We start from the raw sequence: 24,828 nt of genomic DNA, 5'->3' as shown, positions 1-24,828 counted from the left end.
AATTGGGGGTCGGGTGGGTGAGGGGCCTGAGGCGCGGCGTTTCACCGCCGCGGGTTGGGTTTGAAAGGGGGTTCCAGGTTAGCCAGCACAGCCAGCCCACCCCAGCCACACCTTGGCAACAAATTTGGTGTCTTCCGGGGTGGCATCAAAGAAGCCGCCCTTGCGCCGCTTCCCCTCCGCGCTCCCCTCCTGCCGCTGCGCGTCGCCGGCGCCGTCTGCCACGCCCGCAGCACCCCTGCGCGGCTGCGGCTGCTGCTGCTGCTGCTGCTGCTGTGCCGCTGCCTGCTCGCGCTTGCGCTTCCCGGCCGGCGGTGGCGCCGCCACCTTCTTTGTCTCCTCCTCCTCCTCCTCGCTTTCTTCCTGCTCTTCGTCAGAGTTCGAGTCCAGCTGCTCCAAGTCCAGCTCCATCCCCGCCCTTGCAATCTCGTCCTCGCTGCCCTCCTCCTCCTCCTCCACCACCTCCTCCTCGCTGTCCCCTCCATCCAAATCTACGTCCGCTCCCTCTTCCTCCTCCTCGTCATCATCATCCACCTCCCCAGGCAGCGGCACATCCTCCTCGCTGTCGCTGCCGCTGCCGCAGGCGTCGTCGTCGCTGTCGCCGACGGGAGCGACGGCCGCTGGCCGCCCGCGGCCGCCCTGAAGGAAGGGAGGAAGGCAGCACGCATTGGCGGCGGCTGGTGGGCGGCAGTCCAGGCAGACATGCAGCGTGGCGGGTGCATACAGGTGAGCTGCTGCCGTGGCTGGGCAGCACAGGAGGCGGCCCTGCGGCGTAAGCTCTCTGCCTCACCTTGGCAGGCGCCGCCTTCTTGCCCGCCGCCGGTCGCTTGGTGCGCACCAGCAGCTGAGCGATCTTGTAGTCTATGGTGGTGGCGTTGCTGGCACCCACATCCTTCTCCGCTTGTGCCAGCGCGCCTGCATCGAGGGGAAGGCGTGGGTGGCGGGCGGCGGCGGCGGCGGCAGGCGGCGGCGGCGGCGGTGAGCGAGCTGGATGGGGCTGCCGGTCCGCCGCATATACCATGCGTGGCTGCTCATGCTTGACTGCTGAGAGCAGGCCGTGAGGCGGCAGGACGTGCAGCGAGGCGCAATGGAACGACATGCATGTCAGTGGCGCACCGCCAAATTCCCAGGGGGCCTGTGCATCGCCCTCTCCACCGCCCCCAAAGTCGAACGTGAACGAAGGGTTCAAGTCTGCCATCGATGCTGCATGCCCAAGTCGCGAAGAGGCCTTTGGAGCTCCCTGGGCACCGCTCGCCCTGCTATATGTTCTGTGCAAGCGACGGCGATTGCTCCTGGCGGTCCCTGGCTTCCAATTCTGACTCGCTTCTCGACAGCCCCCGCGCTGAGTTGGCAGCGGTTTGAGTTGAACAGGGGGCGCCATCCGATCACCCCTGCATTCCCACATCGAGCCCACCGTCTTCTGAGGCCATTTGGCCTCCCCCCTCCCTGCCTGCGGCGTCTGGCGCGAGCTGCTCCAACCAATGCCTGCGGCCTGGCTGCTGGGCCTGGGCTTGCAACAGCCCAGCCCCAAGCACGCCGGCTATGTGGCCGCCCCGGGAGGCAGCCCCACGCACCGGCGGCGAGGCCTGTCTCGCTTCCGCCTCTTCGTGGCCATCTCGGGAGCCCTGGTGCTGGCCTTCCTGGCCAACAACTACGCAGCCCTGATGCCCATGGACAGGGCGCTTTACGAGTGGTCGCTCAAGGGCTGCCCCACCAAAATCCTAGACCTCACTACCACGATGCAGGCATCCTACCAGGTGGGGGCGGCGGCGGCGGACGCTGGCGGGTGTGCTTCACCCTACTACGCATGCCCTGTCTGGCCGCCGGGGGTGCTCTCCATATGGTTTGCATCCCAGGGGCCTGTGCCAGCAGCTCGGCAGGCAGCGCTGGCGGGCTGGCTGACGGCCGCCGCATGAACTGCGCACACGGCGGTTGCAGGCGGCGGTGGCGGCAGGGCTGGACCCCGAGCTGGGGAACCCCACCCTCCGCAAGCCCAAGACCGCCATCCTCAACTTTGTGCGGTGCGTGCAGCAGACAGCAGCGGCCCAGAGCCATGTGCACGCCTCCCAGCCTGCCGCCTACCGTCAGCGGGTGCAGCAAGCGGGCCAGCCTTGCCCACCCGCTACCCCTGTTCTGCCCTGCCCTGCCTGCCCGTCTGTGCCCCCTCCTGTGCAGGTACCACACAGAGGTGGTGGCTGTGGCTGTCTTCCACTTTGTCAAGCTGCGCCACAATGTGACGGTGTTCACGCGGGACGACCCCTTTGACATGGGCGATGTGATCAATCCTTACTTCTGGAAGGGTTTCAGGTGGTTGGTGCTTCGCTGGGCTGCTGCCTGCATGCTGCCTCGGCGCCACTGTTATGTATGGCTGCGTTTGAATGGTGGCGGCGTGTGGCTGTCGGTGGCTGGGGATTCGGAAGCTGCGTGCCAGCAGATGGTACTGCTGGTGCATGGTAGTGACAGCTGACTGCAGCTGTCTGCATTGCGATGCCAATGTGTGGCCAGCAGGCAGGCCATTCCTCCACGGCTGGTTGCATGCTGCTGCTGGGCCCTGGCCCTCTTGGCCCATCCAGCGCCTGCCGCTGCGACCCGCCGTCTTCTGCGCTACCCACCCACCCGCCCACCATAGGGTATACTGATGTAGCTGTCGCCTGGCTCCTCACCACCCCCGCAGGAAGTTTGAGCGCTTCTTCGAGCACTTCCACGAGTACGACAACGTCGTGGTGGCCACCTTCCCCACCTGCCATGACCCCACATTCCGGGAGCTGCTGTCGCTGGGCCTGCCGCAGCGCTACATCGTGCTGGTGCACAACCCCGAGTACCTCAACAGCACAGAGGTGGTGGGGCTGCTCAAGCAGGGAGATGTGCGGGTGCTGACCATCTCGCCGCACGTGGGGGCGTACGCGCGGGAGATCCTCGATGCGCAGGGAGCGGGAGAGGTGCGGCGCCTGGTGGCGGGCGGCGGCAGGCAGTGTGACCTGGTGCCGTGTGTGCCGGCCTCCTGTTGGCCTGGCCACGTTGCCTGCACAGCCGCTGCGGCATGCCGCGTGCCCGCTCACGGCGTGCCCGCTGCCGCTGCGCTCCCCGCCGCCGCTCGCCCGGCTGGCTGGTCGGGTGCAGGTGGAGCAGGACTGGATTGCGCCCATGATGCCGGTGGTGTATCCAGAGGAGTGCGAGCCCGGCGGGTGGCAGGAAGTGCAGCCAGCGTGCGACCGGGGCCAGCGATGGGTCAAGGAGGAGCCGCCGGCGGTGGTGGGCACCGGCAGGCGGCAGAGCTTCTGCATCCAGGTGCGGGCCGGGCTCTGCTGCGGGCTGGAGGCGGCCTCGACCTTGGGGCGCCTAGCCATCTGAGCTCTGCTGCTGCTCTTCCTCCAACGCTCAATGGACGGTGCGGCCACCTTCCAGCTCTCCAGCTGTGCAGCTGCCCTGCCCATGTTGCCCGACGTGTGGCCTCACGTGTGCGCCTGGGTGTGCATACATGTGTATCCGCCTGCAGGGCAAGGTGGACCCCGCCCGCCGCAACTACGCCACCATCTTTTCGGAGATGCTGGCCCACAAGGAGGCGCTGCTGGCGGCCAACCTTTCGGTCACCATCCTGGGCAAGGGCGGCGGGCGCAAGAACAAGGTGCTGCTGCAGCTGCCCGAGGAGCTGGTGGACGCGGGGCTGCTTCGCCACTACGCCTCACTGCCCTTCCAGGTAACATGCCTTCGTGGGCTGCCTGGCTGGCTGCCTGGCTGCGCTAGCGGGCTGGCTGGCTGGGCCGCCCGGGCTGCGTGCATGTGCACGTGCCGTGCTTGCCCTGCCTGCTGCCCTCGGCCCTGCTTGCGCGGCAGGTAGCTCGCTGCTGCTGCTGCTGTGCCCGTACAGCCACGCCGGTAGCAGGCCCCTCATGCCCACATGTCCCATGCTGCCGCTAAACCCATGCAGGAGTATTACGAGGTGCTGCACTCGTGCATCGCGGTGGCCCCCGCCTTTGCCAACGACGCCTACTACGTCAACAAGGGCTCCTCCTCCATCGGCGCCTCCCTCATCTCCGGCACCCCGCTCATCGCCCACCGCTACATGCTCAAGTCCTACAAGTGAGCCCAGGGGCCGGGCCACTGCCGCGGGGAGCGGGGCTGGGTGTGCGGCAAGGGCGGCCGGAAGGGCTGTGGGTGTGCGGGCCTGGACTGCGTCGGGCGGCCTCCCGCGCCCCCTCCCCTCCCTCGCGGGCAGGGCTCACGGCGGCGCCCTCTCCCAGCCCTCTCCCAGCCGGCCCTCCACCCCCTGCCCCTTCCCCTGCTGCGCCCCACCCCCCCTTCTGCAGCTTCCTGGAGGAGTCTGCCGTGTTCCTGGCTGACGAGCCCATGTCTGATGTGGAGGCGATGCTGTGGGTGCTGGGGCTGGACCTAGACCTGCGGGAGGCCAAGGTGGTGGGGCTGGGCGCGCTGCGGGCGGAGATGTACGACAGGAACCTGCAGGTGCGCCTACAGGGCTGGCAGGGACACGTAACAGCCCTGTAATGCCCTGCTGCGGGGTGTGGGTGGGCGGGCGAGTGGGTGAGCGCCGTGATTTGCAGCGGCGGCTGGCTGTACGTGGCGACACGCATGTGTGGTGGTTTGTGGCTGGCGATGCCGGCTTGCGGGGTGAGGTCCCCCCGCCCTGCCTGCTCCCCTCCTCGCCCCGGCAAGTTGCTGCCTGCCTGCCTTCCCGGGTGCGCAGGTCCTGCAGCGCATGCTGGGGGAGCGGTACATGTACAAGCACCGGGTGGCCACGGGGGCGGAGAAGGGGCAGTACAAGCCGCTGTACATCGACATGACCACGCCCACCAAGTTCCAGGGCCAGCCCAAGAATGCCACGCTGCCGAGGTCAGGCTCCTCAACACCGGCGGCGGCAAGGGATGCACCACAGGAAAGCAGCATTGCCGGCGGCGGAGGCAGCGGCAGCGGCAAGGCTGGGCGCCAGGCCAAGGTGGAAGCGGCGGCGCAGGCGGGCAGCGGCTGGGAGCAGGCGCGGCGGCGGCGGCTGCAGCAGCGGCGGTAGTGCCCAGCACCGTAGTACTACATGCTGGGCACCCTCAGTACAGCGGATCGACCGCACTTGCTTTACACTAATAAGCCTTGCAGCCCAGAGAGTACTGTTGTTGAGCGCCCACAGCCCGTCGCGTCTCCTTTCTCACCCCCCCGCGTGGCGCACCATAGTGTGCCTACCCCTCATTAGACCCCTCAAAATTTGATGACGATGCTCCTCCCTCGATTGCTGCTTCTGTACCCTCCTTTCTTCTCCGGTTTCTTCCTGCTAGTATGTCTGTCCCCCTGCGCATGTTGCACTCTCAACTTCATACACACCTCTGGACCAGCATGAAGGCCCAGGGCGGCCCTCATTGGCCCTGGCTGCTGCTGGCCCTGGCAACCCAAGCCCTGTGGGGCTGCTTCCCAGTCATCTGCCGCTACTTTCAGGTGCAGCCGAGGCCCTAGGTTGCCCAAAAGCGGCGAGGGGTGTAGGGTGGGCCCTGCCTCTTGTGCTCGTCTCCTCAAGAGAGGCTGTGCTGCCCTGCTGCAGACCCGAGCACCACACACGCTCACAGGCCTGCAGCTGAGCTTCCTGGTGAATGCGCTGGCGGCCCCGTGCCTCCTCCTCTTCTCCACGCTGCCCCGCCGCCTGCTGCGCCGCCCCCGGCGCGTGCACGAGCAGCACGCCCTGCTTTTCTATGAATGGGTCAAGTACCGGCTGGGCAGGATCAGGCGCACCGCCAGCCTGCAGGCCCTGCTGCCGCTGCTGCGCGGCGAGGCAGCCGTGGAGCAGGCGCTGCCGGTGCCGCAGGAGGTGCCGCCTCGCGGCCCCTCGCTGCAGCGCCCCTCTCTGGTTGAGGACCTGACCACCTGCAGCCTGGATGCAGCGGTACGGCCCCAGGCCGTCATGGTCAGCATCAGCTGCAGGGCAGCTCCCGCCCCGTACCGCCCGGCTTCCCTGCAGCACGGCCTCGGCATCGCCCACCACACCCCGCAGCTGACGCCTCTGCACTCCGCGCCCGTCACTCCCCGCGGCTGGCCGCTGCCGCACGCCCAGCACGGCAGCGCTTTTGCACGAGAGGAGGCAGCCTGGTCAGCCCCAGCGGCCGGCGCTTCTCAGCTGCTGGGCTGGCCCAGCCGAGGCGCTGGTGCTGGCACAGCGGTGAGCAGCGGCCTGGGTGGCGGGGCAGAGGCAGGCACGGCAGAGCCGGCAGGCATGTGCAGCACCGCCCTGCCGCCATCCGAGCCGTCCTCGCCCGCCGCTGGCGCCCACCTCAGCCGCCTGCTTCCGCCAGGCAGCCCCCGCGGCACAGCAGAGGCGGCGCTGCGGCAGCCGCTGCTGCAGCCCACGGTTCAGGAGGAGGAGGAGGCAGAGGGCTGGCTGCTGGCGTCTCCTCCAGACCTGGAGGCGGGGGGCTCCCCCACCCGCCTCAGCTCGCCCGCTGGCAGCTGGGCCAGCGCCCTGTCCTCTCCAAGCAGCCCGCGCGGCAGCGGCGCTGCGCTGGCATACACGGCAGAGCCAGCAGGGGCGCTGGGTGGCGTCTGTGCGCAGATGGAGCAAGGGCGAGGCCCAGGGGCGCCGGCAGCGGAGGAGGGAGGGCAGCAGGCACCCGCCGTGGAGGAGGTTGTGGTGACGCTCAAGCCCTACACCCTGCACCACTGCTGGGTCACGCCCTGGGCGCTGGCGGCCAGTGAGCGGCAGCCCTGCGGGCCCTGAACCACCTCCGCTTCCCCTGTTTGCCTGTGCACGCTCTGGGCGGCGAGCCTGGGTGATCCCGTCCCCTGTCCACTGCCTGCTGGCAGGGGGCCTGGGTGATCCCGTCCCCTGTCCCTGCCTGCCTGCAGGCTCCACCGCCGCACTGGCCACGCTGTCCCTGGCCCTCATCTTTTCGGTGCGCTTCACAAACGCCTACTGGTGCCAGATGTGAGATGCGCTGCCGCCGCCGCCGCCGCCGCCGCGGCTCCACCCTGCTCCAGGCCGGCCGACGCGCTCACCAGCCATCTGTCGCAAGCGGCAAAGCTGGTAGGCCTCCCTCCCTCTCCGTGCCCTGCTGCCCATGCAGGCTGTTCATGCTGGGACCGCTGTTTGTGGCCTTCATCTGCCGCGGCATGTTCGCCATGCCGCTGCCGCCCCGCCTGTGGCCCGCGCTCACCATGATGATGGCAGGCGAGGGGGGGAGGCACCCCGGCAACAGCAGGCACCCGCGCTGCTGCGTCTCGCCCTGCTGCTCCTCCATCGCCGCTGCTGCGCCATCGCTGCTGGTGCAACCACCTGCTCGGCTCCCTGGCTCCCGTGCAGGCTCGGCGCTGGTCGTGTTTGGCAAGGGCGGCACCAGCTTTGGCACGGAGGGGCTGACGTGGCGGGATGCGGCGGGGCTGGGGCTGGCCCTGCTCAGCGCCCTCTCCCTGGCCGGCTACATGGTCCTGGTGCAGCGCACGGTGGGGCTGCTGACTGGCGAGGCGATCCTGTGGTGAGAGGGCGGCTGCGGCGGGACGCCTGTGTGCCGTGCACGTGCGCGCGCGTGCGTGCGGTGGATTGCATGCTGCCCCACAGCGGTCAACCCCTGCCACGCCAACAACACCCCGTGCCAAGGGGCGGCCAATGTTCCTGTTTGATCAGGCGCCCAATGATTCCCCCCTGATGCGCGTTGCCCGCAGGATCAACTACGGAGTGCAGGTGCTGCTGTCGCTGGGGCTGACGCTGGCGCTGGAGCCGCGGGAGTGGCACCGCGTGCGGGACCTGAGGTGCGCGGGAGCTCTGCGGCTGCGCTGCCGCCGAGGGGTGGCAAGCCGTGAGCTGGGGTGGTGGGAGCCCTGTACACACGAGGGGTAGCCTGCCCTCACGCCTGCTGCTCCACCGCAGCTGCCAGCCAGCCCAGCCCTGGCTGCTGCTGCTGCACAAACTGCAGTGATGTGGAGTGGGCGCAGATAGCGGCGGTGGCGCTGGTGCTCAACTACGGCGCCAACCTCGTGCAGCAGGCGCGCAGCCGGGGCCAGCGCCGCCCCCGCGCCTCGCACGATGCAGCCATGCAGTGCCAATGCCAGCGCCTGCTGCACTGCGCCCTGTGAACCCATCGGCGCAAGGCTTTGTGGCGGCATCGGCCTGCCATGGCCTGCCGCCTGGCATGGCAGCTCAGCCTCCTTTCCGACAGCTCCTGCCTGCCTGCCTGCCTGCCTACCTGCAGGTCACCATCCGGCGCCTGGGGGCCCCGCAGGTGGCCACCTTCCTGGCCATGCGCCTGGTGGCGGCAGTCGCCATCTCAGGTGGGCGTGGGGCCCGCTGCAGTGCGCGGGGCAGAGGGCGGGGGCGCAAGCTAGCAAGCACGACACCAGCTGCAGGTGGTGGCAAGCGTGCCAGTCGCACCCCCCGCTGCACGCAGGACCGCTGCTGGGCGAGCCCATCAGCGGGGCATTCGAGTACTGCGGGGTACTGGTGGTAGTTGCGACCGTGACATGGTACATGGCGGTACAGCGCCTTGTGTCCCGCCTGGACAAGCAATGAAACTGGTGCCTTGATTGCATCCCGAGTGTCCTGCACCCCCTGCTACCGTCTCCTTCTGTCTGCTCTCAGCTCATCACAGCAACAACCTGATGCCTGTGGCGACAGCTGGCCGGCAAGCACACACATTTGTGCATGCAGCTGCAGAGGCTGCATGGAAGAGAGCGCACACCATGCTGCGGGAGGGTGCCAGGCTGCATGGAAGAGAGCCCACACCATGCTGCGGCAAGGTGCCACACTTGGGCAGCCGCTGCTGCCGCTGCCGTCATGCCGGCACGCAGCGCCGGATGAAGGCTTCCACCTCTGCCACGCCGCCCTTGTCCACGGCTGCAGCAGCAGGGAGCAGGGAGCAGGGAGCAGGGAGCAGGGTGCGGCATCGCGAGGCAGCAGCAGAGCCTGAAGCGAGACGCGCATGGCGCGGCGGCGGGCGGCAGCAGGGGAAGCCGCGCGGCGGCAGGGGCAGGCCCACCTGAGAGGGTGGCGGTGGTGACGCGCACGCCGCGGGCCCGGGCGTGCGACTCAAAAGTGAAGGGCTCGCCGCGCACGCCCAGCTGCGCCGCGCCGCCGCCGCCGCCGCCGCCCACATCGCCCAGCGAGCCGCGCGTGCCGCGCATCTGCGGGCATGCGGGCGGGGGCACGTTTGGCAGCCGAGGCACCCGGTGCGGCCTGCGTGGGTGCCTCGCGACGCGCGCAACGCCTCGGTGCCTCCCTGCCGACGCCTCGGCCTCGCTGCTGTTCCCCACCCCCAACCCCGCGCCTCCACCCCCCACCAGCCCACCCCCCCACCTGGTCGATCTCCCGCTCCAGGCGCTTGCGGATGAAGTCCAGGGTGTGCGCCTTGCTGCCCTGGTCCTGCTTGTTGCAGGCCAGCAGCAGCGGCACGCGCCGCCGCGCCAGCCCCGCCTGGCTGAGCACCTCGTACAGCTGCCTGTGGTGGGGGCAGGGAGGGTCAGGGTCAGGGTCAGGGTCAGGGGCAGGGCAGGGGTAGGGCAGAGGCAGGGAGGGTGGGCAGCCGGCCAGCCAGGCTGGCGCAGATGGACCGCGTGGGGGCGGTGGCAAGGAGCGGCGGGCTGCCATGCCCGGTGCTTTCCCCACGCCGCACGCTCTGCCCGCGGCTGCCCCGCCTGCCTGGCGCTCGCGTGCGCCCCCTTCCCCTCTCTTGCGGCTGGCTCACTCTGCGGCCTCCGTCTTGCGCGGCATGAAGTCCACACTGTCCACCACAAACACCACGCCCGCCGCGCCGCCGGCGTACCGCTCCACCTGGCCCCGCACCCGCGGGTGCCCCGGGATGTCCACCAGGCGCACGGGGCGGGCAGCGGGGGCGCCTGCTGCCTGCAGGAGCGGGGCGGTGGGGCGCAGGGGCGGCGTGGGGGCGTGTGGAGTGGACAAGCGGGGGCGTGGTGGGGAGCAGTAGTGCGCGCGGAGGGCGGAAGGACAGAGGGCGAGGGCCGCAGGGCAGCCGGCCGCCTTGGAGGCATCAGCGGCGGGGTTGGGTGCAGGCGGGGAGTGTCGGCGCGAGCGGGGCACGAGCCACGCTGCGCGGCGGCTGCCAGGCGGCAGCGTGGCAGTCCCGCAGGGCGCACCTTTTCCGAGGCCAGGGGCCCCTCTGCCTCGTTGGCCTGCATGGAGGCCACGGTGCCCAGGTGGGTGCTGCCCTCTGCCAGCTGGTGGAACAGCGTGGTCTTGCCCGCGTTGCACGGCCCCACCAGCAGCACCACGTTGCCCTTGGGGCCCGCCAGCCACAGCTTGAGCAGGGCTGCGGGGCGCAGGGGAGGCGGGCAGCGGCGCGGCGGTGGCGGCGGCGGCAGCAGTGGCGGTCACGCCCTGGAGCAGCAGCAGCGGTGCCAGGGGAGCGCACTACGCAGGGTGCAAAGCAGCAGGTGCAGGGGCAGGGCAGGAGTGCAGAATTTGCTGCAGGCTGCCCAGGCTCACCCAGCACCAACAGCCCAGCTGCCAGAACCACCAGCAGAGTCAGGGTGCCGGAGCTGCCCAGGACCTGAGCCACCTCCTCCGCCATCGTGAGCAGAGTGGAATCGGCAGTGGCGATGTCTTGCTGCGCAATATCCGCAGTGTCGGCAATCACAGTGAAAGCCAACGTTTAATTGTGAGTTGGGGCTTAATGACACGGGGCTGCCTTGGCAGGGAGTGCCAGGTCGACAACTTGCCTTTCCTAGCCCTTCTGCAGGCGTCATCAGCGCTCGATTACAGCTATCAGGCCTGATCGCTGCTCAGGGCTGGGCCAGACGCGGCCTCCAGGCGCCTCCCGGGGAAGGGTTGCCAGCAGCCCGCTGAAGCTCACCGCCGGGCCAGCCGTCGGCACTAGCGGCGGCGTTACTGTGGCGGAGCGTCGCCCAGTGGGCCCCGGCCGCCATGGCCAGCGCGTTGCAAAAGTTGAGGGCCGTCCACCTCTATAGGCACAGCCTGAAGACCATGCTGAGCTGGGCAGTGCGCAGGGAGGTCTTCTATGTAGAGGTAAGCGCGCACGAGCTGGGGGCCGCAAGCCCAGGGTCAGCCGGCCGACGGGGCGGCGGGCGTACCCGCCACATGCTGCGCTGCTTACACGCAGGCCCTCTGCACTTCCTGCTGCAGCAAGAGAAGATCAGGGCGGAGTTTGACCAGCTGAACCAGTTGGTGAGCTGCCTCCATCTGTGCTTTTGTGCGCTAGGGTGTCGCCTGCGTCTGTGCTTCTGTGCCCCGCCGTGCTCTGCGCGCGCATACGTGATGTGAGCGGCTGCCGCGCGCCCCCCGCCTGCCTGCCGCAGGACGACCCCATCCAGATAGATCGCGCGCTGGAGCGCGGCGAGGCGCGGCTGCGGGACCACTTGCACCCTGACCCGTACATCGGTGCGTGTGGGAGGCCACGCGGCCTGGCTGCCTGCAGCATGCAGCAGGGGTCGAGCCTGGGAGAAGAGGGATGGGTGGGACCGGGGATGGTGGGGCCAATCCTGGCGCGCAAAGGGTGGCAGCGGCAGGCACGCTGGCCTGGCGCGCTGGCCTGGCGCGGTCCACTCCTCGGCCGGCCCAGGGCAGCACACCAACACCCTGCTGACCATGCCCTGCTGCCTGCCCAGCCGTCGCTCACCCAGTGCCTTGCGCCGCCCGCTCGCTGCGCCTGCAGTGCCGTACCGCCCCGGCGGCAGCCTGTACGCGCGCAACCCGCCCTTTGACCCCTCCATCCACGTGCACCTCGACTTTGGGCGCGAGGGCGGCCACTGAGCGGCGGCCCAACATGCGCCCCACGCGGCCTGGCGGGCTTCCCGCTCAGCCCCGTTGCCTGCCAGCTGCCCCTGCCGCTGCCCTTGTTTTGTTCACTCCCCAGGTGGTTGCCACCACGGGCGCATGCAGCCTGAGGCTGCTGTGCTGCCCCTGCCCTGTAACAAGCGCGGGCGATGCCTTCTGCTGACCTGGCTTACACGATGGCAAAGTGTTCAGGTTTTGAGGGCGTCGTGCCGAGGCATTGTTTTAGGGGTTGTGGCAGGCACTGTTGCAAAGGTCATCTGTTGACTGGGGACAAGTTGTGTCAGGGGACAGGGAAGGAAAGATTGATGCGAGGGAGTGGACGAACGAATGAGGTTTGTTGGGGTCAGGAAAAAAGTGAAAATTTGCTAGCTGCCAAGGCTGTATGCGTTTGGAGGTGCTAGGGTGCAAGAAGACATGAAATGTTGAGGCATGGCACAGCATGCTTGTCCCATTCCCAGGGGCTGAGTGGGGGAGGGTTTATGTGACAGGCAGGAGAGCAGAGCGGGACAAATCGAGCGCGCTCCGAGCGCAACGAAATTCGGGGAGCGGCGGCCTTCTCTACTGGACGGCCGCAGCGGTCGAGTTCAGCATCAGGGGGCTTGGCGCAGCTGGGTGGCGCTGCCTTCAGAGTGGCGGGAGCCGCGTGTGTGTGGGGGGGGGGTCAGGCCGTGAGGTCGCCGCCGGTGGCGCGCACCGCGCCATCGTGGGATGACACCCGCAGCAGGCGCTGGCGCAGCTTGCTCTGCTGCTGCCACTGCAAGTCCTCCTCCTCCTCTGCCGCCTGCATGGCCGCCGCCACGCGCCGCTGCGCCACCTCCGCCGCCGCCACGCGCTCGTGCCGCATCAGCAGCTTGTTGCGCCAGCTGGCCAGCTGCTGCGGCGTGGGCTTGGGGGGCGGCTGCTTGAAGGCCTTGGCGCTGGGCAGCACCCGCCCCGCAGGCACATCCAGAATCGACTTGGTGTGGCGCATGCGCCGCAGGCAGCCCTGCACGGGGCGGGCGCGGCACGCGGCGGCGCAGCAGGTCAAGCATGCTCCCCGCTCTGGAGCCGCAGCGGACATGCAGGGCCAGGCCCGGCACGCGGCTGCCGGCCGATGGCAGAGCCGCGCGGCGGCGGCGGCGGCGGCGGCGGCGGCGGCGGCGTGCGCCTCACCCACAGGCTTCCCTGCAAGCGCAGGGACGAGTCGGGCACAAAGACGTGGACGACGGCGCCCTCGCGCGCGGCGCGCCGCTCAGGCACCCATGGCTGCTGCGCCAGCTGGTACGCCGCCGCCGCCAGCTGCGCCGGCGTCACGCTGTCAAAGTAGCTCTCCGGCGTGCGCAGCTCGTCTGCGCGGGCACGGCGGGGCGGGGCGGGGCGGGGCGGGGCGGGGCCGGGCATGCAGGCCGGGGTGAGCGGGGCCAGGCATGCCAGAGCCAAGGGCAGGGCGGGCCGGCTGGCTGGCTGGGGCGCCAGCACGGAGCGCCGCATGCCGCCGCGCCGGCGGGGCGCGCACCTGGCAGGCGGGCCTTGTCTGGCCTGAGGCTGACAACGATGCCGCCCACCTCTGAGCCCAGGCGCACCAGGAAGGCGCCCTGCAGGCAGCTAGGCGGTCAGGCAGGGCCAGGCGCTTGAGCAGGGAGGCGGGGAGCCGGCCGGCGGCTGCCTCAGCGAGCTTGTGCGGGCAAGCCCACAGCCTGTGCTGCAAGCCCACAGCAAGGACAGGCTTGCAGCACAGGCTGTGCAGGCAGGCGGGCGGCGCCGCCGACCTTGGGGCGGCGGAACAGCAGCGCCTCGGCTGATGCGCGCGTGACGTCAAAGCCGCAGATGAGCAGCGGCGACAGCTGCTCCCAGTCGTCCCGCACAAGCTCCAGGGTGGACAGCTGGCTGCGGGGGCGCCGGGAGGCGGGCAGCAAGAGGGTGAGGGGGCAGGAGGGGATGCGCAGGGCGGCGGCGTGAGGCACGGGCCGCTGGCAACGGCCGCGGCCTGCTGAAAGCAGCGGTGCACGGGGTGAGGCGGGGCGCACCTGCGCAGCCACCACATGAAGTACCGGTACCGCCAGGCCGGTAGGCCCGCGGCAGCAGGGCCGGGCCGAGCCTGCCCCTCCTGCCCCGGGGTGTCGCTGGCGTCAGAGGCGCCGCTGCTGGAGTGTGGCGTCTGCTGCAGCCGCGCGTGGGGCGGGTGGGCGCGGGTGATGGCGGCCGCGGCCGCGGGCGGGAAGCCCGCCTGCAGCGCCAGCTGCAGCACCTCCAGCGGCTGCAGGCGGCGGCGGAAGTCGTGGGCTGCGTAGGCCGCCGCCACGCCGCACTGAAAGTCTTGCAGGGTGATGCGGGAGCGGTGCAGCGTGGTCAGGTACATGCGCGCCAGCGACAGGCGGCGACGGGCCTGCGGCAGCGGGCAGGGGTGGCGGACGCGGTTGAGCACAGGGCAGCAGCAAGGACATGGCAGGGGGCGGCGCTCCCCGACGGGGCGGCGAAAGAGCGGGAGGCGGGTGCGCGGGCGGCCTTGCAAGGTTCCACGGTGCCCGCGGGGAGCGAGTTCCGGCTCCCTCCCTCCCTGCGGCAAGCATGAACGCGGCTGAAGACTGCGCAGGCGTGGCGCACCTTTCGCCAGAGCATGGCGTCCACCCTCCAGCTCCCATAGGCCGCCAACGCCGCCAGCACACACAGAAGCATTAAGCATAACATAACTTGCACAAAACTCTGCGCCAGCAGCGGAAGAGAGCAGTGGGAGCCTGCCGCGAGTTTGTGGCGGTGGGCAGGCCAACCCTATGGCCGGCTGCAGCCAGCTGGGATGTCCGCTGGGTAGCTCCGCTCACCAGTGGGCTTCCAGGCGTGAGCCAGAACCAGGCGCGGAAAAGCACAGAGCTCGCCCTCTTCAGCTGCAGCTCACCATATACTGGTCAGCCGGCCAGCCTCACGAGGACCTCATCCGTTCCAACTACCGGCTACGGCTACCGCTCTCCTGTCCTGTCAACTTAACACGCCCATACTGTACCGCCGCCGCACCGCCGAAAACAGGTATGTCGTCTGCAAGGCCCTGTGTGGCGAGTATGCTACAAGGGGATGCAAGAGATCTCCAGGACAACCATGTTATCAAATGGTACACAGGTATTGTAGAAGAGAGATGGTGGGCATGCGCGCACTTTTGCACGAAATGTGCGGGGCTTGTTTAAGGGCTTGGACTCGTCTTCGGAGGAGACGCTATCACATCAAGGAAAAGACCAGGGGGTGGTAAAAAAATAAAAGGGGATCCGACCGCATTTGTTTGGATTAGTTTTCGCTGTAAGCGGGCAGCGCTGTGCGGGGAAGGCAGGCAGGCAGGCCGTGAGTGAAATAGGTGCGCACCTATGTCGCTCATGCAGAAAAGCATACAGTTTCTTTACCGTCACACACAGTTGTGACGGATATGGGATAATGCGACATGAGGCTGCCCCAGGGCAAAAAAAGGGAAGTGCTAGAATTGCGTAGGTGTGCATGGGTTTGGGGGCGTCATTGATTGAAAGAGCGATCGCGAGATGGATGGACGTGGGGGGCAGGGCCGCCTGCAGGCCATGCGCCGATGTGTGTGGCTGCAGCGCATAGCCTGGGTTTGTGGTGCCCCGCAGTGGGGCCATGCCCCGGGAGTGGGAGTTTGGGCACCGATTCAGGCCAGGTTCAGGCCAGGGTGCCAGAGTCGTTCTTGTCCAGGGGGCCCTCGCTGCAGGGGGGGGCCTCAAAGGAGCTGCTCGACACAGCATCCTCCCTCGGGCCATGAGGGGCCGGCGCCTCCAGGTCGCCGGGGCTGCGTGCTGCCGCCGCACACGTCTTGGAGAACATCAGCTCAGCCAGGCTGCGGGGTGGCGCGGCAGGAGGCGCGTGACAAGGTGTGCGGATGGTGGGCCGTAACAGACAAGACAGAGAAGCAGGGGTGAGGCAGGCTGGGAGAAAAACTGGCCTGCTGAATAGCCAGCGGCTGCGGCACTCACGCTATGCCCAAAATGCCATTAGCCAGGCCCACCAAGGCGAACCCGGCAAAGGCGATGGCACCCAGCCTGCAGCAAAGGGCAGCCACGCGCGGCAGAGCGGCAAGTTAGGTGGTGGGGTGCCGGCAGCGTTTTCAAGCCCAGGATGGAATATTAATAGTGTGCAGGAGGTGGGCAGGGCAGCGTGGCCAGCACGGGCAGCATGTTGCAACAGCAAAGAAATGAGGCTTTCTGGTGCCGCGCACATGAAGAGCAAGAGAAGGCTGGCGGCAGCATGGCCCCTGCGACTGCCCGTCACTTACGTGCGCACATAGCCCACATAATAGCTGCCGTTGTCCATCAGGGACAGGCAGGCAACCACGGAGAGGGCAGAGGCGGTGGCGCCATGGGCTGCGCAGCACCGTGGTGGACCAGGACAGCGCAGGATGGGGCAGGGCAGGGCTGGGCTGGCTGGCTGGCTGGCTGCTGGCTGGCTGGCTGGTGCAGCGGCAGCGGCGGCGGCAGCGGCGGCGGCGGTGACGGCGGCGGCGGCGGCGGCAGCGCATGGCTCACCAAAGAAGGGCATGGCGTGTCGGATGAGGAATCCGTTGTACCAGGCCAGGGAGATGAAGAGGACAAAGGACAGCTGGCAGCCGAGGACCCACCCTGCGGCAGCAGCGGGAGGGAATGGGTGCAGGCTCCAGGGGGAAGGGCGATGGCGGCGCGGCTAGAAAGCATGCCAGCATGGCGAGCGAGGCGCCGAGCGCAGCGCAAGGCGGCAAGGGCGGCCAAGCAGCACGGGCTGGCTGCCTGGCTTACAGAAGCCGATCTGCCACCAGGTGCAGGTCCACTTCTTGAGAGCCTCGGTCTGCTGCACAAAGACCTGCAGGGGGTCTAGGGGGAATGGTGGGTGGCACGCAGGGCGGCAGCAGATGGCGCCTCAGCTGCTGAACAGGCCGCAAGTCAGGCGAGGGACGAAGATGCAGGGGAATTGGCAGTGTGGGCGGCCTCTGCTGCAGAGCTGCTGCTCGGGATGCATGCAGCGGGCGGCGCTGGCAACCTGCTGCCCAGGGTGCTGTTAGTGGCGCTGTCTGTCTTGTCTGTCTGTTACACCCAGGCACAAACGCTGGTGCATGTGGTGGCACCCGCTCACCGCGTAGGCGGGCGTCCAGTACTCTCCCATGCTATTGTCGTGGCAAAGGGCCTGCAGGGATGAAAGGAAAGATGCATCAGCTTAGATAAAAGGGACTTTGAAATAGCGAGCCGCTGCAGCAGGCAAGACCGGCGGCGAGACCGTCGGCCACTACGCAGTGGGATTCCAGATGCAGCCCTGCCGCGGCAAGCCCCAAAAGTGACGACTGTTGTCAATCGTATGCTAGCCGGCAGCCTATCGACGACGATCGAGGGCGGAGGCGGTGATGGGGACCACCTTTGCCAAGATGCAAGCTCTCCCCCCCACATCCCGCCGTTCACCTGTGCTGAGGCGATGCCGCCCAGGGCGAGGAAGGTGCCGGTGGCGGTGAGCAGCAGCGCCAGGGCGAAGAAGCGCTGGGCTGCGAGCAAAGACAGCGGCTTGCGAGGATCCATCGTGCTTTTAAGATGCTCTGCAAGGTAATAAATGACGAATGAAGCGTTTGTGTGCATTGAAGGTGCATGCCTCCTGCACCAAGTAGTGAGAGCCCCGTCGCCTGCCGGTCCTGACGTGTCTGGAAGCGAACGCAAGCCGTTCAACGAGCTTGTCGGCAAGCATGCGCGGGGGGGCGTAACTGCAGGGCTAGACCTTGCAGCGCTCACTAGGGTGCGCTCAAACGACCTCCGAGGTGTAGCAGGGGCTTCGGCCAGGCTTTCCCGATTTGATTCACGCTGCCGGCAGTCAGAAGTGTGGGAGAGGCGAAGGAAGGGACGTGCAAATCCTGGGTAAGGATTCAGCCAGTATGACGGGGGCCTTGACCACTCGGCCACCCAGGTGCCGATCGCGGTTTTGGGGCTTGTCCTGTGCTAGAGACACCGTCAGGGGGGCGGCGGAATGTACCGGCCGAGGCAGGGACGCCCGCCGCCACCGCCTCCGCTGCCGCCGCCGCCGCTCGGCCGGTGCGCACGCGCGTGGCTCTGCCCAGGACTTCAGCTGGCAGGTCTTTAAACCACCACCGCGCACAAGAAAACTTGTTGGGGTGCAATGCTGCCGGGCGATGAATCTTGGCCGACAGTCGAGCAAGCACTCTCACACGGCCAGTGCTCTCCAAGCCTCGCCGGCATCTCGCTCGCGCTCAGGCATCCCAGGTGCTGCCCAGCGGCTGCACCCCCTCTGTCTGTATGGCGGCGATGCACTTGTCGTAGTACTGGCCCGCCGCCTCCAGATCGCCCAGCTCTGTACGGCGGCAGGCACGCACAGGCGGAGGCGGGCACAGGCAGCACGGCAGGGGTGGGCGAGCGGGCAGGCACGTGGCAGGAAGGCAGGTGGGCAGGCGGCAGCGGTGAGCATGCGCGTGGCGCATCGGGGCCCCGAGTGGGCCGCCAAGCCGCCTCCCGCCGGAGCCAGCCGCCCCGGCGAGCGGCAGACAGGAGCAGGCGCGGGTGCAGGCCTAGTCCCACCAGTCAGTATGTCGCCCATCTCTCCAAAGGTGTCGGCGTCCCCGCTGCCCTCCCCCAGCTGCTGCGACAGCGCGATGCTGCGGCGCAGGTCGCGTAGCGCGCCGGCGGGGTCGCCTGCGCGCGGCAGGCAGCGGCGGCACCGCGGGCTCGGCAGCAGCGCTGGCGTGGCGACCACGCCGCGCGCGTGCTGCCGCCCAGGCAGCCGCGCCCCCTGAGCTTGCGGGCGCCAGCAGCGCGCACGGCACAGGACCGCCAGCCGGCACCCCAGCATGGCACCACGTGCAGCTGGCACCCCAGCGCGGCTTGCCTGCATCGCGTAGCGCCCTGGCCCGCACCCGCACCAGCGCCCGCTCGGCGCGCACATCCGCCGTCTCCGCCGCCAGCTGCAGCCCCTGCTCTATGAGGGGGAACACCTCGCCCGGCCTGCCCGCCTGCACAAGCTCCTTGCCGCCGCTGCAGGGGCAGGGGCAGGGGGCCGCGGGCCCGGCAGGCAGGGGGCTTGCAGGGCGGGCGGCATTGCGCAGGCGGTGCACGCCACGGCAGCAAACGCCGTGGGCAGTGGCTGGCCGCATGCGAGGCGCATCCTGCCATCCTGCCCCACAAGCGCAAGCGCTGCCGCGCCGCCCGCCCCGCGCCCCACCGTATGCACTGCGCGATCTGGCGCCGCGCGCGCGCCAGGCTCAGCCGTTCGTCCCCAAACCCTTCGGTGGGGTGCGCGGCTGAGGGCGAGCGCAGCGCCGCCTCCAGCACACCCCGCTCCTCCTGCAGCGCCTCCTGCTGCCGCCGCAGCGCCTCCAGGGCCGCCGCCGCCTGGATGGCGGCGGCGCCGCCTCCCTCGCCGCCCTCCTCCCGCTCCTCGCCCTCCGGCTGCGCGGCGGCCAGCCCCACCGCTGTCAGCAGGCTGTCCTGCGCCTCGCGCTGCCGCCGCAGCTCCGCGTTGATGTGGCGCAGCTTGCGGTTCAGGCCCTGCATCTCCTCGCGCCGCCGCCGAGCCAGGATGCCTGTCACCGTGGCGCCAATCAGCGCGGCCGCCTGCAGGCAGCCGGGGAGGCGGTCGTGCGGCGAGGGTGTTTCGCGTCAGGGGGGGCAGGAGCCCGCGCTGGGCTGTGGGGCAAGGGGTGTTGCTGCTGGTCTCCCCCCAGGATCCACTGGCCAGAAAGAGTGGCACAGTACTGGAAGGGGAGGGCCTGGGACAGCCCACCTGGAAGCCCATGATGACGCCCACAGCTAGCGGACCCGGCTCTCCCGGGCCGCCGGGCAGCGGCGCCGCGGGCGGCGGGACGGCCTGCATCGGGCCGCCGCTGCCGCCTCGTGCCGCGGTGACAGGCAGGTGCCTCCGGCGGCCATCTGCGGCGAGCAGCCTTGCCTGCAGCCGCGACAGGGAGCAGCGTGAGGGGCGGACAGCGCCAGGTTCCGACAGCGCCGACGCCACCGCCCCCCAGGCGACCAACCGGTGAGCACAGCTGCATGGTCCGTGACAGCCACCGAGCGCACGCACATCTGCTCGACTCCTATGCCTGTCTGCCGCTGCAGATAGCGGGGTGCCGGCTCTCCACCCGCCCATATGCGCTGCATGTGCGAAGCAGACAGCCATTTTTGCCTCACGTAGGAAGGTCGTGGTCAAGGGATCGGAATGCGCCTCGGGGGAGAGCATGGCAGGAGCTCCACCTGGCGGGGCGGCGGCAGTGCACAGCATGCGGCTGCGGCGGCACCAGCAGCGCTTGCATCCTCCTCTCCTGCAGCACCATTCCTTTACAATGCCTGAGAACGAAAGTTCTGGCCAGCTGACAGCAAGGCAAAATTCAATGGGGGCAAACTGCGGTGCAACCGCGGCTTGGCGCTGTTCATGGGGAAACACTGGCAGGTATGCACAAGTGGCAGGGGCAACGCAAACGCATGATGCACACACAACGCCAGGGTGGGGCGGTTGGGTTTGGGTTTGGGGCGGGAGGGATCATGTCTTGAAAATCGCAGCAGGACGCTCGGCTCGCGCCTCGCCGCGCCAATCACGCCGATGGGAGCGCCGCACCGGCGCCAGGCGGCCAGCTGCAGGCGCCCGACCGCGCTGTGCAGCCTGGGCCCAAGGCGGGCTGCCAGTGCGCCGCCTTGGCGCCAGGCTGTGCCAGCTGGGCGGGGCGCCAAGCTCTTGCACCGGCGCCTGTGCCGCAGCTCAGTAGGGCCCGATGGCGGAGCCCTGCGGCGCATAGATCTGTTCGTCCCTGCACCACACGCGGCGGCGGCACAGCCGACACGCGTTGCAGGCGGGCAGGGCAGCTGCTGCGCCGCTGCTCCCTGGCAGCCATCCGCGGTGCATGCTTGTGCTTGGTGTGTGTGGGCATTGGGCTGGGGTTGTGGCACGGCGTGCCGACCAGCTGGGCCCTGCCTGCCTGCCTGCCTGCCTGCCTGCCTGCCTGCCTGCCTGCCTGCATGGGCAGCGCACCTGACGGCCTGGCCCTCGAAGCTGGCGCCGGGGACGTTGGAGTAGGTGGTGTGCAGGACGTAGGGGCGGCCGTAGGGCTCCGCGCCGGCGGGGTAGCCCGCCTCCTCCTCCTCCTTGGCCTTGTACTTGCCGTAGCCTGCGCCGCCAAATGGGAACGAGGCGGGGTGCGAAGGCAGCAGGCCATGGGAGCGGCAGGCGAGCGGGTGTTGTACTCTCTTGCCTGCACCGTGCCCCCCCCCACCACGCCCCTTCCCAGGCTGCACGGAGTAGCACGGCTGCGTGAGCAGCTGGCCTGTGGCTGCGCAGCGGCCATGTCCGGTGCCCGGCTGCCCGCCGGCTCTGCCGCCGCCGCCGGCCAGCCACCCACCAGCGGCCCTGTCCTCGCGGTTGCACCCTTTGACATAGGCCCAGCCAATGATGGGCACCTGCACGAAGCGCGTGGTGTAGCACCAGGCACTGGCAGCCGGTCGTCGGCGCACGACAGCCACACCAAGCCAGCGACACCCGCCACGCAGCTGCCGCAGCGGCGACGGCAGCGGGGTAAGCTGGGGCGACGGCAGCAGAGGGCAAGCTGGCCGGGAAGCGAGTGAGCAGCTCCAGCAGGCCACACCCGCAGGCCCCGCCAGCCAGCCCGCGGCACCGCCATGGCGCACCTTGGCCATGAAGCTTTTGAGGCCCTTGGACATGGGCACGCCTATGCCCCACTTGCCGATAGGCAGCACCGTCTGCAGCGCAGCCAGGGGGCAGCAGGACCAGGCTTGAGAGGGAGGGGAGGGGCTCAAAGCAGCGCAGGGGAGGCGGCGGTGGCGTGAGGCATGGCCACGCGCCAGCGGTTTCACGGGTCGGCAGAGTCGGTCTGGGCAGAGTGCACGGTGTACCGCCACCGTACCGCCGTCCTCACCCTCTTGTACTGCTCGTTGATCACATCAGCCGCGGCGATGTACCAGGCGATGCCTGCAGGCAGGGCCCATGGGCCGGGCCGGTCAGGGGTCGGCCTCGCCCCGCCACACTGCAGGCACAGGCTGTCGGCAGGGGTGCTGGCCAGCAGGCGTGTCTGGGGAGCTGCTGTGCTGCTGCCTCGGGCCCTTACTCACCCGCCACCACCAGGCCCCACCAGCCCGCAAACTGCCCAAGGGGTGCGACAGCAATGGGCGTTAGCACGCGGACAGGTGGCGGCGGCTGCGGCAGCAGCACAGATTCACCGGTGGTGCAGTCAAGGCGTAAGCAGGGCGCTGGCTGGCTGCCTGCGGCGCACCTTGTGCCAGAACACCGCCTCGATGCCGGCAGCCAGCAGCCAGAACAGGACTGCATGCGCATGGGTGGGGCCACAGGGGGGCGGGCGCGGCACGACGTGAGGAGTTGAGGTGGCGGCAGGTGTTGAAATAGACATGGTGCTGGTGCTTCTGATGAGGCACCTGGAGCGGCAAATGTCAGGCAGGCGGCTGCCGCCAGCACGCGGCTGGCTCGCAGGGCGCCTGCTGCACCAGCGGCAGCAGGCAGCTGGGGCCCACCCACCTGCCAGCATGAAGAAGAGGAGGGAGAGGCAGGCGTTGAGCTCAAAGGTGCCAATCATGAAGACTGCGGCGGCGGGGAGGGGGGCGCGCGGCACGCAGGAGGGTTAGAGAAGAGGTGACTTCACGTCAGTTAAGGCGGCTCTGGACCGCTAGCGAGGGAGGTCCTGTGTGTGACACAGCCAGCGGAGTGATGCACCGGCAGCACAGCTTCCGGGAGCATGGAAGGGAGGGGAGGAGGGCTGGCAAGCTGGCAGGGCGCCTGGCTCTGGCAGGCCGGCAGGCGGGCCGGCCCGGCAGGCGTGCGTGCGGGCGTGCGTGCGGCTCACTGAAGGTGAGGATGCCCCACAGGCTCAGCATCATCTGGTCGGCGTTGTGATCCACCACAAAGATGTCGGCCTGCGGGGGGGGAGGGTCGGCGAGGTGGGGCACGCACAGGGGGCAAGCAAGACGAAACAGAAGGGGTGTTGGCTCGACGAAAGAGCGCCCGCGCATGCGCCGCTGGTGTCGAGGCTCTCCGCTCCCCGCGCGCGCACACACGCGCGCATGCTCCTGCCCCAGGCGCCCCCCTGTACCCACCGCCGCCAGGATCTGCAGCAGCACGAAGCCCATCCAGAAGGCGCCGTAGGAGGTGAAGGCAGCGGCGCCAAAGGTGTTCTGCCGCTTGAACTCCCACATGCCTGCGGGGCGGGGAGGGGTGGGTGGTGGGTGGGTGGGGGTGGGGTTCTGGGCGTGCATGCCCGCGCGCGCGCGCGTGTGTGTGGAGCAGGGGAGCACGCGGAGCGGGGGGAGGCACGACCCGGGGAGCTATGCTTATGAACTCAGCACTCAGCAGGCGAGAAGTGCAGGCCCGCCCGCCCCGCCCCCATCGTGGCGCGGCGCAGGCGCGGGGCTGCTCACCCGCCAGGAGCTGCGCCAGGCCACCGTAGAACATGCCAAAGCTGCGGGGTGGAGGGGAGGGAGGAAACGGGCAGGGAGGCAGGGGTTGGCTGCCAGGAGCCGGCCGCGGCTCGGCGCTGGCCGGTGCCAGCAGCCCCGAGGGGTGCCGGCAGCGCCTGGCGCTCGTCCGGCAGGCGCCATAGGAGGTGGTCTTCTCAGCCCACCGGGCACAGGGCTCAGGGCACAGTTGTGCTCAGGCAGCAGGAGGAGGGCAGCGGGGCAGGGCACTCGGCAGGGCACTCACGCCTCCGCCATCTGCGCCGTGCTGGGCTCTGTGATGCCGGTGTTGGCACCCTGCATCATGGCCGTGGTGTAGCCTGCATGCGCCGGCAGGCGCCAGCAGGGCAGGGGCTGCAGGCTGGGCAGGCTGGCAGGCTGGGCAGGGCACGAGGGCGTGATCAGGTCGCAGGCGAGGTGGCGCTGTGGTCGCGCGCAGCTGGCGCTGTGGTCCAGTGCGAGCAGTGCTGCCATCTGGTGCAGCAGGGCTCACCAAAAGCAAACAAACCGAGCGGAGCCGGGTTCGCAATCTGCTCTCTCTGCACCACCTTGTACTCTGCAGGCGTATGGGGAGGGGAGCGGGCAGGGCAGGGCCGGGCGGCGCTGCTGGAGGGAGCGGCAGCGCCCTTCCATGCCGCCATGCATGCTCCTGCCATGCCTCGCGATGCAGGGCCCCACCGGTCTTGGGGTTGGGCCCGCCGCCGCCCGGAACCACCACCGAGGGCATCTGCACCGGCACCTGCAGGCGGGGCAGCAGGGCAGGCACAGCGCAGCCACTTGCCCCGGCTGCGGCACCTCGGCCCAGGCAACCTTGAACCCCGCCGCCCCTCCCGGCCCGCGGTCTGCTCCCCCGGCAGGCTCACCGTCGCGCGCCGTGTCTCCATCACGCTCCCTGTAGACACGGGCGATGCGCCTGCCGAGGCGGAGTAGCCGCCGGGCGCGTCGCTGCCAGGCGCGGCGCTGCCGACCTGCGCCATGCTGCTGCTCCTGTGTCTGCTGCTGCTGCTGCCTCTGCTGGCCTTGTGGGCGAGGGCCAGGCCCTGCGCCAAGCTGGCTAGCTGCAGGAAGAGCACTGGGGGGAGTGGGGAGGGACTGGCACGCCCTGTGGGTGCCGAGTGACGGATGCCTGCAACTCTGCTGGGCCGGGGCAGCAACCAGGGACACGAATACAGCCTCCTGGGCTTGGGGTTTGGCTCGAACCTTGGATGTGCAGAGCAGCTTCTTTCCACATGAGAGGCATGGGGGATGCCTCTCCGTCTTTGCTCTGTTGTGCGTCTGATGACTCTGTGGGGCTGTGTATGTTCCACATAGCAATGAGTGTCGTCAATGGGAACGTCTACACCATCTCCCTAGTCACACAACACCATGTCCCTAGCGGCGCAAGCGGCTCCGCGGCCTCTGACGCCGCCAGGCGCTGTGCCATGCCGTCTGCTGTCTCGCCGCCCGGGCTGTCTGCTGTCCCCGGAACACTGGCTGCCGCTCTCCCTGCGCCATACCCGCTGCCGCCCTGCGGCGGCCATGTGGCTGCTACCCGCCCAGCGAGCGGCGCACAGCCACCACGATCCAACCCCTAATCTCTGCCGCCGGCATAGTCCTGCCGGCTGTCGACCCAGTGCCTGCTCTGCGGCTGGCAGCCCCAGCGGCGTGCCGCCCTCCGGTGCCGTCGGCCCCACTGCCCCTGTCGCCCGCTGCCCCTCG

At 69.2% G+C, this 24,828-nt stretch overlaps 8 protein-coding genes across 8 annotated transcripts in view; 3 read left to right on the top strand and 5 right to left on the bottom strand.

Annotated features, from left to right (window-relative positions):
* Nucleotides 1–78: 78 nt before the first annotated feature.
* Nucleotides 79–1,195, bottom strand: CHLNCDRAFT_135423 (hypothetical protein; the record flags this gene model as incomplete). The annotated part of the gene is made up of 3 exons (XM_005846628.1): nucleotides 79–636; nucleotides 788–912; nucleotides 1,114–1,195. 3 exons carry the CDS (start codon nucleotides 1,193–1,195, stop codon nucleotides 79–81), a joined length of 765 nt encoding a protein of 254 aa, XP_005846690.1.
* Nucleotides 1,196–1,478: 283 nt separating this feature from the next.
* CHLNCDRAFT_58206 (hypothetical protein) lies at nucleotides 1,479–5,317 on the top strand (the record flags this gene model as incomplete). The annotated part of the gene is made up of 9 exons (XM_005846765.1): nucleotides 1,479–1,754; nucleotides 1,936–2,018; nucleotides 2,173–2,304; nucleotides 2,672–2,936; nucleotides 3,118–3,285; nucleotides 3,494–3,694; nucleotides 3,926–4,077; nucleotides 4,305–4,458; nucleotides 4,700–5,317. The coding sequence occupies 9 exons, from the start codon at nucleotides 1,479–1,481 to the stop codon at nucleotides 5,018–5,020; spliced, it is 1,752 nt and encodes a 583-aa protein (XP_005846827.1). The 3' UTR covers nucleotides 5,021–5,317.
* Nucleotides 5,318–5,337: 20 nt separating this feature from the next.
* CHLNCDRAFT_135421 (hypothetical protein) lies at nucleotides 5,338–8,491 on the top strand (the record flags this gene model as incomplete). Its single annotated transcript, XM_005846764.1, has 8 exons — nucleotides 5,338–5,436; nucleotides 5,540–6,680; nucleotides 6,835–6,913; nucleotides 7,053–7,460; nucleotides 7,648–7,734; nucleotides 7,899–7,959; nucleotides 8,175–8,253; nucleotides 8,370–8,491. 8 exons carry the CDS (start codon nucleotides 5,338–5,340, stop codon nucleotides 8,489–8,491), a joined length of 2,076 nt encoding a protein of 691 aa, XP_005846826.1.
* Nucleotides 8,492–8,552: 61 nt separating this feature from the next.
* Nucleotides 8,553–10,562, bottom strand: CHLNCDRAFT_59704 (hypothetical protein). The gene is made up of 6 exons (XM_005846627.1): nucleotides 10,421–10,562; nucleotides 10,072–10,244; nucleotides 9,663–9,820; nucleotides 9,275–9,416; nucleotides 8,958–9,102; nucleotides 8,553–8,815 (listed from the first exon to the last, which is right to left on the bottom strand). The coding sequence occupies exons 1-6, from the start codon at nucleotides 10,503–10,505 to the stop codon at nucleotides 8,754–8,756; spliced, it is 765 nt and encodes a 254-aa protein (XP_005846689.1). The 5' UTR covers nucleotides 10,506–10,562; the 3' UTR covers nucleotides 8,553–8,753.
* A 296-nt stretch (nucleotides 10,563–10,858) lies between these two features.
* On the top strand, nucleotides 10,859–11,704 carry CHLNCDRAFT_24590 (hypothetical protein; the record flags this gene model as incomplete). Its single annotated transcript, XM_005846763.1, has 4 exons — nucleotides 10,859–10,960; nucleotides 11,078–11,119; nucleotides 11,251–11,332; nucleotides 11,607–11,704. 4 exons carry the CDS (start codon nucleotides 10,859–10,861, stop codon nucleotides 11,702–11,704), a joined length of 324 nt encoding a protein of 107 aa, XP_005846825.1.
* Nucleotides 11,705–15,364: 3,660 nt separating this feature from the next.
* On the bottom strand, nucleotides 15,365–17,531 carry CHLNCDRAFT_58204 (expressed protein; the record flags this gene model as incomplete). Its single annotated transcript, XM_005846626.1, has 8 exons — nucleotides 17,446–17,531; nucleotides 17,125–17,255; nucleotides 16,805–16,855; nucleotides 16,471–16,534; nucleotides 16,225–16,317; nucleotides 15,975–16,062; nucleotides 15,676–15,741; nucleotides 15,365–15,539 (listed from the first exon to the last, which is right to left on the bottom strand). The coding sequence occupies exons 2-8, from the start codon at nucleotides 17,236–17,238 to the stop codon at nucleotides 15,365–15,367; spliced, it is 651 nt and encodes a 216-aa protein (XP_005846688.1). The 5' UTR covers nucleotides 17,239–17,255; nucleotides 17,446–17,531.
* A 387-nt stretch (nucleotides 17,532–17,918) lies between these two features.
* On the bottom strand, nucleotides 17,919–19,534 carry CHLNCDRAFT_135416 (hypothetical protein; the record flags this gene model as incomplete). The annotated part of the gene is made up of 5 exons (XM_005846625.1): nucleotides 17,919–18,019; nucleotides 18,244–18,357; nucleotides 18,536–18,696; nucleotides 18,884–19,275; nucleotides 19,445–19,534. The coding sequence occupies 5 exons, from the start codon at nucleotides 19,532–19,534 to the stop codon at nucleotides 17,919–17,921; spliced, it is 858 nt and encodes a 285-aa protein (XP_005846687.1).
* An 879-nt stretch (nucleotides 19,535–20,413) lies between these two features.
* The window catches only part of CHLNCDRAFT_135415 (hypothetical protein), a gene marked incomplete at both ends in the record, with an annotated part of 5,477 nt that continues 1,062 nt past the window's right edge, over nucleotides 20,414–24,828 (bottom strand). Inside the window, 15 exons of the mRNA XM_005846624.1 lie at nucleotides 20,414–20,462; nucleotides 20,684–20,819; nucleotides 21,051–21,108; nucleotides 21,337–21,408; nucleotides 21,585–21,637; nucleotides 21,778–21,862; nucleotides 21,939–21,988; nucleotides 22,199–22,261; nucleotides 22,524–22,593; nucleotides 22,774–22,874; nucleotides 23,095–23,135; nucleotides 23,378–23,450; nucleotides 23,624–23,686; nucleotides 23,809–23,869; nucleotides 23,994–24,202. Coding sequence (XP_005846686.1) covers nucleotides 20,414–20,462; nucleotides 20,684–20,819; nucleotides 21,051–21,108; nucleotides 21,337–21,408; nucleotides 21,585–21,637; nucleotides 21,778–21,862; nucleotides 21,939–21,988; nucleotides 22,199–22,261; nucleotides 22,524–22,593; nucleotides 22,774–22,874; nucleotides 23,095–23,135; nucleotides 23,378–23,450; nucleotides 23,624–23,686; nucleotides 23,809–23,869; nucleotides 23,994–24,202 — 1,184 coding nt within the window. The remainder of the gene's footprint in view (nucleotides 20,463–20,683; nucleotides 20,820–21,050; nucleotides 21,109–21,336; nucleotides 21,409–21,584; nucleotides 21,638–21,777; nucleotides 21,863–21,938; nucleotides 21,989–22,198; nucleotides 22,262–22,523; nucleotides 22,594–22,773; nucleotides 22,875–23,094; nucleotides 23,136–23,377; nucleotides 23,451–23,623; nucleotides 23,687–23,808; nucleotides 23,870–23,993; nucleotides 24,203–24,828) is intronic.

The sequence above is a fragment of the Chlorella variabilis genome (assembly GCF_000147415.1).
Source record: "Chlorella variabilis unplaced genomic scaffold CHLNCscaffold_13, whole genome shotgun sequence".
Classification (NCBI taxonomy): domain Eukaryota; kingdom Viridiplantae; phylum Chlorophyta; class Trebouxiophyceae; order Chlorellales; family Chlorellaceae; genus Chlorella; species Chlorella variabilis.
Note: the sequence above shows the minus strand (reverse complement) of the source record. Positions and strands in the feature narration are given on the sequence as shown.

Bases quoted from the DNA above. Each gene is read 5' to 3' on its own strand.
- CHLNCDRAFT_59704 (XM_005846627.1), bottom strand. From the start codon at position 10,505: ATGGCGGAGGAGGTGGCTCAGGTCCTGGGCAGCTCCGGCACCCTGACT. The intron at 10,245-10,420 runs GTGAGCCTGGGC...TGCGCCCCGCAG, and splicing joins AGCTGGGCTGTTGGTGCTGG to CCCTGCTCAAGCTGTGGCTG. The intron at 9,821-10,071 runs GTGCGCCCTGCG...CCGCTCCTGCAG, and splicing joins GGCCCCTGGCCTCGGAAAAG to GCAGCAGGCGCCCCCGCTGC.